The sequence below is a fragment of the Capsicum annuum genome, chromosome 4, assembly GCF_002878395.1.
Source record: "Capsicum annuum cultivar UCD-10X-F1 chromosome 4, UCD10Xv1.1, whole genome shotgun sequence".
NCBI classification, from domain to species: domain Eukaryota; kingdom Viridiplantae; phylum Streptophyta; class Magnoliopsida; order Solanales; family Solanaceae; genus Capsicum; species Capsicum annuum.
This window is the reverse complement of record NC_061114.1, coordinates 73,738,566-73,750,515: the sequence shown is the minus strand read 5'-3', so window position 1 is coordinate 73,750,515 and position 11,950 is coordinate 73,738,566. Positions and strand designations below refer to the sequence as shown.

General features: G+C 36.9%; 1 protein-coding gene across 1 annotated transcript; it reads left to right on the top strand.

Moving 5' to 3' along the window:
* Positions 1 to 284: 284 nt before the first annotated feature.
* Positions 285 to 3,558, top strand: LOC107867977 (G-type lectin S-receptor-like serine/threonine-protein kinase At5g35370). Its single transcript, XM_016714500.2, has one exon. It carries the CDS (start codon positions 408 to 410, stop codon positions 3,006 to 3,008), a length of 2,601 nt encoding a protein of 866 aa, XP_016569986.2. The 5' UTR covers positions 285 to 407; the 3' UTR covers positions 3,009 to 3,558.
* Positions 3,559 to 11,950: the final 8,392 nt, after the last annotated feature.

The following is an 11,950-nucleotide window of genomic DNA, read 5'->3' as shown; positions in this document are numbered from 1 at the left end:
ATCCAAAAAATTGGTAGTGTCACCTTAAGTGAATAAAAAATTTGAAGTAAACGATACCTTTTATTTGAATAATGACTTTAGAGTATATTATGGGGTCATGGTTCATGAGTGTTCAATATTGTTACTAATAATAACCATGGATCCAGTCGGTCGTGGCAGATAGACGCTGCAAATGTCATATTTTACGCCCTCAGTTGTTTCTAGCACCCACTGTGACGGTATATCTCTACTTGGTCACCAATCATTATCAAGCTGGTGTAAACAGAGTTAATTCAGTAGTCAACTATATGCACTAGAGAAAAGCATGAAAAAGAAAATGCAGACAGTAATGTAGTAGACCAATTCCAGCCTCATCTATACAATTTCCAGCCAAGCTGTTTTTGTTCTTTCTTTCATCATTACTCTATATGGATTTCATCTTATTCTTTCTCATTCTATCTTTGTCCAGTATTCCTGTCTTTGGTTTTACATTGACAGAATTTGTCTATCCCAACTTTACCGCGTCCAATCTCCATTTTATCGACAGCACTGGAAGTTTCCTGGTTTCTAACAATGGAACATTCAAAGCTGCTATCTTCAATCCCGGTTCTGAACAAGTTAATTTCTATTTATGTGTTATCCATGTGGAATCCAATACCATTATCTGGTCTGCAAATGGTGATGCTCCTGTTTCGAACTCAGGAATTATGAGGTTGACCAAGAATGGTATCGATATTACTGAAAAAGATGGCAGTTTTAAGTGGTCAACTCCACCACTAAAGTCAGAAGTTTACGCGCTGCAGCTAACTGCGGCCGGAAATCTCATTCTCCGTGATCAGTTTAATGGGACACTTTGGCAAAGTTTTGATCATCCGACAGATACAATTGTAATTGGACAGAAGTTGCGCGTTGGCATGATGCTTTCAAGTGCAATATCAGGTGATGCTTTATCAAAGGGTCATTACAGGCTTTCTTTGACTGCTTCCGATACTATGTTACAGTGGCAAGATCTGACATACTGGAAATTGTCCATGGAAACTCAAGCTTATACTAATTCAAACTACGCAGTGGAATATATGTCTGTAAATCAAACAGGTCTGTATCTTTTTGGTCAAAGAGGTTCTGCAGTGGTGATAATGGTGAACTTGTTACAATCCACTTTTCGAATTGCCAAATTGGATGATTCAGGTCAGTTGATCGTTATTAGTTTTGTTGGCTCTGACATCAAACGAGATTTTGTTGGGCCAGTGGATGCGTGTAGGGTACCTTATGTTTGTGGAGGGCTTGGTGTATGCACCTCCGATGTGTTATCAGATAATCCTAAATGTTCCTGTCCTGCTAACTTCAATCTTAGATCACATAATTCAAGCAGCTGCGTGCCTAGTGACAGTTCCTATTCTTTGCCAGTTTCTTGTAACTCCACCAACTACAGCAATCTGTCGAATTCCTCCTCCATGTCGTACATAAGACTTGGTTTTGGTATGGACTACTTCACTACTGGTTTTACCAAGCCCTTCAGGTATGGAGTGAATTTGTCCGTGTGTCAAAATCTCTGCTCAGTAGACTGTTCATGCTTGGGGATATTTTATGCAAACTCGTCTGGTTCTTGTTACAAACTAGAAGATGAAATAGGGTCAATTATGTTAAGGACAAGTACAAATAATGATCTGTTGGGATTAGTTAAGATCCTGTCTGGAGTTTCAAATGATAGTTTTGATCAGGAAACTGCGGACTTCCCTTTAGTTGCAATAGTGATCTTACCTTTCACAGGAATCTTCCTACTGATGGCACTGGCTTTCATTTTGTGGAGAAGATCTAAACCCCAAAGAATGGGAAAGATTAAATCGAAAAAAAACCAACCCACTTCTCCTTCTTCAGAGGACCTAGATGACTTCTCCATCCCAGGATTACCTGTACGGTTTGAGTACAAACAGCTTGAGGCTGCAACTGATAATTTCAAGACTCAGATCGGCACAGGAGGCTTTGGTGCTGTATATAAGGGTGTGCTCCCTGACAACAGTCTGGTTGCAGTAAAGAAGATAATAAATTTAGGAATTCAAGGTCAGAGAGACTTTTGTACTGAGATTGCGATCATTGGTAATATTCACCACATAAACTTGGTCAAGTTGAAAGGTTTCTGTGCTCAAGAGAGACAACGCCTATTGGTTTATGAATATATGAACCGTGGATCTCTTGATCGCACTCTTTTCGGTAATGTACCTGTCTTGGAATGGCAAGAACGGGTTGAGATAGCTCTTGGTTCTGCCCGGGGACTTGCATACCTGCACAGTGGCTGTGAACAGAAGATTGTCCACTGTGATGTGAAGCCAGAGAACATTCTCTTGCATGACAATTTTCAGGCAAAAATATCTGATTTTGGCCTCTCCAAGCTGCTGAATCGTGAACAGTCCAGTCTAATCACAACAATGAGAGGGACTCGTGGCTACCTTGCTCCTGAATGGCTCACAAGTTCTGCAATCTCAGACAAAACTGATGTGTATAGCTTTGGAATGGTACTCCTTGAAATTGTAAGTGGAAGGAAAAATTGCTCTGCAAGAACACAAAGTCACAGCCTTGATGATACTGCTACTGGAGATCACTCATCATCTTCATCTGCAAGGGGACTTGTTTATTTCCCTTTATTTGCATTGGAGATGCATGAGCAAGGAAGATACCTTGAACTTGCTGACCCAAAACTTGAAGGGCGGGTCAGTGGTGGAGATATTGAGAAGTTTGTGCGAGTAGCATTGTGCTGTGTCCATGAAGAGCCATCTCTCAGACCAGCTATGGTTAGTGTTGTTAGCATGTTGGAGGGCGAGATACCACCGACGGAGCCAAGAATGGAATCTCTAAACTTTGTACGCTTCTATGGGCGACATTTTTCAGAGGCATCAACCATGGAAGAAGCTGGTGGCCAAACTGATGCCATGTTATATGTGCAAGCAAATACTTCTCATACAACTTCTCGGAGCATCTCTAATGCTTACTTCTCTTATATTTCGTCCCAACAAATCTCTGGTCCAAGATAGAGTTTAGTTGGTGCTACTTATTCTATAGAAGTGGAATGCAGATAATATGTAATCTGTAGTCCAAATGTGTACTAGGTTACTCATGAAGAAATATGAAAATTGAATTTCTAAAAAGGTGTTAGAATCGAGAATCCCGGATAGTGCGGAATTAAATAAAGTAATCAACTAAAGACAATAACAAAGACGATAATTACGATAAGTTGAGAAAATAAAAGAGGCATAACTTTAACGTGGTTCGGTCAACTTGACCTACGTCCACAATCAAAAGAAGGAGCAACTTTACTAAACACCAACGGAACAAAAGAGAGTACAAAGACACAAAAGAGAGTACAAAATTAGAGTAATTAAACACTCTTATATCCCAAATACCCAAAAGAATAACCTCACAAATATCACTCAAAATATTTCCCAACACAACTCTTTCACAAATACTAAGAAAACAAACACAATTAAATCGTATCAAATGTTGGTGTTCTTCTCAAAATGGTGTGTTATGAATGAGGAAGAAGGTCCCTATTTATAGAGATAAAATGAGCTTATTGATGTCATCCATGATGTTAATGGAAGATGTAAATTTCAACATTTGCATTTGGATGAAAGGAATTTATAACAAAATCTTTGATAGCAACTTTGTTTGACCAACAAATAATCTTTCAAAAGTCTTTGGTAGCATCTTTGTTTGATAAATCCAAAAATAATATTCCAAAAGTCTTTGATAGGCTTTTACCAAATGTGAACAAAAGAAAAAAACAAAGGCCACATTACAAAATGAGATGCATTCCCTTCTCAACTCTTGGTTCAAGCTTGTTTAGATATAGCAAATGTATTTGATGTCTGTGTCCAGTTAATGGTGCAGGACAGTCTTTAAACTATGTCTGATCAGATATTAAGTCTTGCTCCTTCTACCAAAAGGAAAAAAGTACAAGAAACAAACTAGAAAAAATAAACTAATACTGCATATACTAAAAGTAAGATGCTGTAGCGGCAGAATTTTATAGAAGGCATCATACATTTATGCCCTCCAAATTTGGATATGCATAAGTATGCACTTAAACTTGTATAAAGTTAAATAAGTAGATAAACGCGCCCTTCGTGGCATAATATAAATTATTTTAAGTGTATTTCACACGAATTTTCATGTAGGACACATGTATCTATTGGTCCAACTTTACACAAGTTTAAATGTTTACTTGTGTATTTAATGTTGGAGGGTATAGATGCCCGTTAAGGCCAAATTAAAAGGCATGTTTATGTATTATGCCTCTATAGAATGGCATGGAGGATGCTGTGTCTGGGCTATATGGGAAGTATTAAAAAATAAGAATAACTTGGTTTTGCGTTGAGGTTTGTTAGACCTGCAGATTCTGTTAGCTAATAAAGAAGCAACAGAAGATTTGGTTGTGGAACATCTACAACTTGACGGCCATTCAAATGGGACCTAGAATTCTATATCAGCTTTGAGGTTCTTCAACAGTAGGCTTTTCGGTTTTGGTAGTGAGAGAATGGCAGCCCTAAGAGATGAGCTTCACCTTCATGATATTTTGATTTCTTCCATTGAAAATACTTAGCACCTTCTTATGACTTCCTCGTTCAACGGAGAAATGTATGTTTCATTTTCACAACACCCTTTTCCCTTCGCCCATCTTCCAACCCCAGTAACTAGAATGAAGATCTTACTTTATGCTGAGCTACTTGTTATACTTCATTTATATGTGGAAATGCCTCATATTATAACAATCCAGATTAGAATCCAATAATCCAAGCTCTAAGTTGAATGAGGACTAAGTGGAGATTACTGCTGCTAAGAGCTTACTCTAGATTTGTTGCACAAAGATCATTTCCCTTGTTCTTTTATTTTTTTAACGAAGGGTACTTTCCTTCCAACTGTCCGTATCTGAATCTCATCTGTTGCACTTGCAGGTAATTCAACTATTCTTGCCAAAGGATATGACTCTCAAAAATATCTAAAGTGAATTTTTTGGAAGAATGAATATCATAGTTTTCTAGTTAGATTTTAGAATAGTCTATTAAATTAATATTATAGTTTTCTAGTAAAGTCCGTAGAATATTCTAGCATAGTATTTATGATAATTATCGTAGAAACATATCTAGATTATTCTTAGATAGATAGAAGATAAAAGTTGCCAAGATTGTTCTTATAGAAGTATCTAGTATCAAGAACCATCCATGGATAAGTATATTTAGAGGTGATCTTTGTACATTTGAAACCAACCAAAAAAAAAAATCAATTCAAGTAGTGTTCTCCTTATTAAAGTTCTTCCTTTTCTATTCATAGCTTCCTTTTCTTAGTTGAATCTTCCGATCTTAGTTAATGATCTTGGGCTAGCAGAAGGTCTCTTAAACTACATCTTTCTTCTGCTATTCTCTACATGGTATCAAAGCCAAAGTTGTAGGTTGACTTGTGTTAATTTCAAGATCGGGTTTGTGGTCGATTCAACTACTTTGTGTCACGTCCCAAAACAACCTCTAGGCGTGATTGGCTCCCACTAACACCACTTGCTAAGAGAACCAATTTTTCATACATTCACAACGTCAACAAACACTGGGATCAAAACTTATGCAACTCCAAATCATGAAATAATTGTTAAATGCAAAATAGTTAACCACCCAATTATCATAACACGGTTTATGAAAACAACAATACCTAGATAATAACTCTCTAGCCCCAAATTGCACACTAAAATTATGGAGCATCTAAATGGAATTACATGAGTTCAACTTTTGGGCAAGCAAACCCAACAAAAAGAAATATACGTTAAAAAAGAAATAACTAAAAGCGGATGACAACCTCCACGAACAATGTGAAGGCTTACCTCAACAACATAATCAACACGTAAAAATCGTCAGCCACAAGTCTCTCTCATCGCAACCGTATCTGCAGATATACAAGTAATGAGTGAGCTATATATAAATATAACCTAATAAGATCCTCGACCAGCTACTTTAATACCATTGGAACAAGTGTTAGAAAATACAAGATATAATAAAATACACAAATAATATGTACATAATGTCTCTCATAAGGTAATGTTAATAAAATCCAAAAGAAAGTTCAAAAGCCACTCTGTATCTTAACTAAACTAACTCTCACGACTTGTCATAAATGACAGTGAAGGTGATCGGCCTAGCACCCTGATAAGTCCACGACAGCATATATAATTCCGCAAAAGTATGCTACGACAGCATGTGTATGCCCCTAGAGACTATAACGGCAATGAAGAAAATATATTCAATGCCCCAACGTCACATCTCACATATTACCACCAAGCAATTCTCACTACACTTCAAAAATACATAACCACAGCTCATCAAAGATCACCGATTCTACCAAGTGCACGCTTGTCCTAACACATGGCCTAAGAAGAAAAATATAAATTTTTTATAAAACAGGTTTAAAAAGAAAACATCAACGCTTAAAGTCTCACTTACCTCACTAATGACAAATTTTCCAACTTTGCAATGTGTAGGACATCAACCAAACAACGATCAATGAAATCAATCTAAATAAAATATTAATTATGCTATTTTGGAAATAAGTCTCAATATCCCCATCTTTTAAACTTAGAGCTAAACCTTAATATTTCACACTGTTATATTGAATTAAGAATAATCTAACAAGAGGAAGCTGCCAAAATAAAACTTTTTAAATACTGCTCAATAATTTCATCACTACCTAATCATTACGCACCATAAATATTCTCTATTTGATAGTTTGTTTAAGGAAATGGCAGTAGCAAATTGAAACAACATTTATGAAGGAAATATTTGTTTCGTACACAATGCCAATGTCTGTTTCTTACTTCTTCTATTTTTCCATTAAGCAATCAATATCAACCAATATCTATCCTTAATCTAGTAGCAAACAACTATCACCAAGAAGAAATCAAATACACATTAGTGTCATTTTGCTGTCACTGTTTTTCAGAATTTTATGCCAAAGAACTATAAACAAATTCATACCTTATCGTGAAAGATGCATGCTAACGTAGCTTAGATTTTCTCTGTTGATTTTATTTTTCTACATTGCTTTTGTTGTGTACGCTGCTTGCTAATCTCTTCCAAGAATAATGGGAGCAATATATATCCTCATTATTCTACTTGTACGTTACTAGCGTGAAATTGAAGAAGGCTTTAGGCTTGTCCCCTTTTAATTCCTTAATTAATATTAATAATTGGTTATAATTACCAATTAAACCTTTATTAAAAGAAAATAATAAGTTGAGCTATTACATTCTCACCCACTTAAAATAACGTTCATCCTCGAACGAGTCTAGAATCATACCTGAATGTCAAATAAGTGAGGATATTGAACTCGCATCTCCTCTTCGAACTCCCAAGTAGCCTCCTCGATTGGATGGTTACGCCATAATACCCTGACTAAAGCTATCTTTTTTCGATCTCAACTGTCGTACTTGCCTATCAAGAATAACTATCGGACTTTTCTTATAAATCAGATTCTCATCAAGCTCTACATCCTCTAGCTGGATCTTCTGGCTATCATTACGAACATACAGTCTAAGCATAGACACGTGAAACATAAGATGTACTGCAAACAATCTTGGAGGTAAAGCTAGCCTAAATGCCACCAATCTAATCCGATCCAAGATCTCATAAGGACCAATGTATCTAGGACTCAACTTACCTTTCCAGCCAAATCTCATAACCCCTTTCATGGGAGAAACTTTAAAAAAAACTTTTTCTCCTTTTGTAAACTCCAAATCACTGAACCTCTTATTTGTATACGACTTCTGCCTACTTTGTGACGTCTTAAGTTAGTCTCGTATCATCGCAACATCGCAACCTTCTCCAATGCGTGTTGAACTAAATCTAGACCTAATAACTGTGCTTCACCGGGCTCAAACCAGCCAACTGATGAATGACACTTGCGACAATATAGAGCCTTATATGGTGCCATTTGAATGATCGAATGGTAGTTATTATTATAAGCAAACTCTGCCAAAGGTAGCTGGCCATCCCACTGGACACCAAAATCAATCGCGCAAGCTCTAAGCATGTCCTCCAAGATCTGAATAACTCTTTCAGACTGTCCGTCGCTCTGCGGATGAAAAGCCGTACTCAACTCAATCTGCGAACCTAATGCCTTCTGAAAAGATTTCCAAAACTCAGTAGTGAACTATGCATCTCGATCAAATATGATTGAAATAGGAACACCATGAAGCCAAACTATCTCCCGTATGTAAATTTCTGCTAACTATTTTGTGGTATAAGTCACCCAAATTAGTATGAAATAGGCAAATTTTGTAAGTCTATCCACTATCACCCAAATCGAGTCGTGCTTCCTGAAAGTATTTGGCAACCCTATAATGAAATCCATAGTGATTCATTCCCATTCCACTCTGGGATAATCAATTTTTGCATCACTTCGCTAGGGTTTTGATGTTCATATTTAACCTGCTGACAATTTAAACAACCAGTCACATGTTTCAAATTATTAGAATTCATACCTTTCCACCAGTACAATCCATAAAAGTCTTGATACATTTTCATAGCACCAGGGAGGATAGAGTATTGCGAGCTATGAGCCTCATCAAGAATTAGCTGGCTCATGTCACCTACAATGGGAACACATAATTTTCCATGACGACGTAGCACACTTTCACCATCAATAGTGAAAGACTTAACACCTCCATTTTGCACTCGATCTCGAATCCTAATAAGGTAAGGATTATCATATTGGTAAGTCTTAACTTGCCCAAGTAAGGATGACTAAACCAGTATAACCGCAAGTAACTTTCCAGGTATCGTGTGATCAATTTGAACTCCATGATTGGCCAAAAACTGAATATCCATAATAATAGGTCGTATTTCGACAACAAATCGGGCCAAACTGTCTATAAACTTCCTACTCAAAGTATCTGCTACTATATTCGCCTTTCCAGGATGATACAAGATAGTAAGATCATAATTTGTAAGAAACTCTAACCACCGTCATTGTCTTAGATTCAGATCTCTTTGCTTGAATATGTACTGCAGGCTCTTATGATCAGTAAAGATTTCACATGGCTCACCATAAAGATAATGACACTAGATCTTGACTGCAAATACAACCACGACCAATTCCAATTCGTGAGTCGGATAATTCTTCTCATGGACCTTTAGCTGCCAAGAAGCATACGCCACCACTTTACCATTCTGTATTAAAACACAACCCAATCTAATTTGAGATGTATCACAATAAATAGTGAAACCACCTTCTGTCATAGGTAAAGTCAAAATTGGAGTCAAAATCATTGCTGTCTTTAATTTCTTAAAACTCTCTTCATATTTATCTAACCATTAAAAACCATATTTTTTTTGAGTCAAGTGGGTTAATGGAGCGGCTATCTTTGAGAAGTCCTCTACAAACCTCTTGTAATAATTATCTAAACCCAAGAACCTACATATTTTTGTAACAATACTCGGTCGAGGCCAATCTCAAACTACTTCAATCTTCTTTGGATTAACATTAATCCTATCTCTTGACACCACATGTCCCAAAAAGGAAACCATGCCCAACCAAAACTGACACTTTGAGAACTTGGCATAAAACTTTTGTTTTCTTAGTGTCTGCCGCACAACTCTCAAATGTTGTCCATGTTCTGCCTCACTTTGAGAGTAAACCAAAATGTCATCAATGAAAACTATAACAAAATGGTCTAAGGTTGGCTTGAATACCCTATTCATGAGGTACATAAATGCTGCAGGTGCATTAGTCAGTCCAAAAGACATTACTAAAAATTCAAAATCCCCATACCTAGTTTGAAAAATTATCTTAGTGATATCTTCGACCTTGATTCTCAGCTGATGATAACCCGATCTCAAGTTAATTTTTGAAAAATGTGTAGCACCCTGTAACTGATCGAATAGATCACCAATACAAGGCAAAGGATATTTTTTCTTGATTATTTTCTAATTAAACTGCCTATAGTCAATGCACATTCTTATTGTGCCATCTTTATTTTTCACAAATAACATAGGTGCACTCTAAGGTGACACACTAGGCCTGATGAATCCCTTATCTAGTAACTCCTGGTATTGAATCTTCAATTTTCTCAACTCAGCTGGAGCCATACGGTAAGGTGGAATAGGGATAGGTTGAGTCCCTAACACTAAATACGGAACTCAATTTTTTTCATCGGAGGTAGCCTAGGAAAATCATCTGGAAATATGTCAATAAACTCTCGAACAATGGGAACATTGTTAATAGAAACTTCCTCTGCTCGAGTGTCATGAACGGTAGAAATAAAACCCAAACAACCATGGTTAATTATTCTGCAGGCTTTTGCATTAGATATTATCGTTCCTTGAGTCACAAGAGTTATACATTTCCACAATAAGGGTGGTTCTCTAGGAATATCAAAACGTATAAGCTTAGCATAACAATCAACCAAAGCATAATATGATACCGACTAATCCATACCCATAATCTCATCAAAATCAGTTATTGGCAACACAAGTAGACCAACTATAGTGTCCTTACCCTAAATAGATACCACATAATCTCTATAAACTCTATCCAATGATAAGGTCTCCCCCACAGGGGTCGTAATAATATATGGCTCAATAAGAGTCTTAATGTTTCTCTCTAAGAATAAAACAAAAGATGGGGACACATACAAATACGTAGAACCAGGATAAATAAAAGAATAAGCCTCATAAGAGTTTACAGTGATAATACTTATGACCACTGCATTATATGCTTCTATATCCTGTCTAGACATAGCAAAGAATCTCGATGGTCCACCTGCTGTTTGAGCACCTTGAGCACCTTGTCGACTTTGTCCACGGACACTCTATGGAGCAACCCTTACTGGCTGAGCATGAGCATAAGAACCTTTTACATCTCTTTATACCTGTGCAGTAGTTTCACTAGAACCAAAATTTTTTTTAGGACAAAACTTAGCAATATGTCCTCTTTCACCATAAGTATAACAAGGACCACCAACTATAAAACAATGCCCACTATGATTTCTACCATAATTAGAATATTTTGGATATTGTCCAAACTAAAAAGAGTCGCTACTCTTTTACTGCATCTGCTACTGACCCTGTCTAGCGGGATAACTATTCTTTGAAGATTGACCCACTGACTCTGACTGTGCAGGCCTAGAATGGCCATATTGAAAACCACTCTTGCTCTCAGACGAAGCACTACTAAACCCACCCGAGTTATGTGCCTTTTTGTTTTCTTGATTAATTCTTTCCATCTCATAATAGGATTCAGAACGGAGAGTAGTGTCAATCACCTCAGCATAGGATCCACTATGCATATCCCGTATCACTGGACTACGATAATGAGCCTCTAGTCCATCCAAAAATTATCTTAATTTCTTTCTTTGATCTGTAACCAAAGATAACATACCTGGACAACTCAGTGAATTTAGCTTCGTACTCAGTGACGGTCATAGATCCCTATCGCAGATTCTTAAATTGGCATCTTATGTTATCTTGGTTGCTCAATAGAATAAATCTGTCTATAAACATAACTGAAAACTCTGACCAAGTGATCAGTGGTAGCTCTACTTATCTTTCCCTCAAAATGGAAGTCCACCACACCTCGAGAGACCTTGAGAATAGAAAAGTAGTAAATTCTATACCACGAGTCTCCTTCAATCCTAATGTAGTCAGTATTTTATCGTAACAATCTAGAAATTTTTGAGACTCAATAGAATATGGAGTAGCATCAAACTCCGTGGGCTTAAGATCCATGAAATTCTTAAGATCCTTGGGTTGACCTACAGCTGTAACCGACTGATCAACTGGTTGAGATGCCTAAGAATTTACAACAATCAACTAAACTTGTGCTTGCGTCTATATAATAGTCTGAGGAGTTAGAGTTCGACCTTGATTAGGCACTAATGCCTCAAGTACATTGAACATTCTTACTACTATGTCTGCAGGCAATGCAACAGTAGGTGCAA

Bases quoted from the DNA above. Each gene is read 5' to 3' on its own strand.
- LOC107867977 (XM_016714500.2), top strand. From the start codon at position 408: ATGGATTTCATCTTATTCTTTCTCATTCTATCTTTGTCCAGTATTCCT.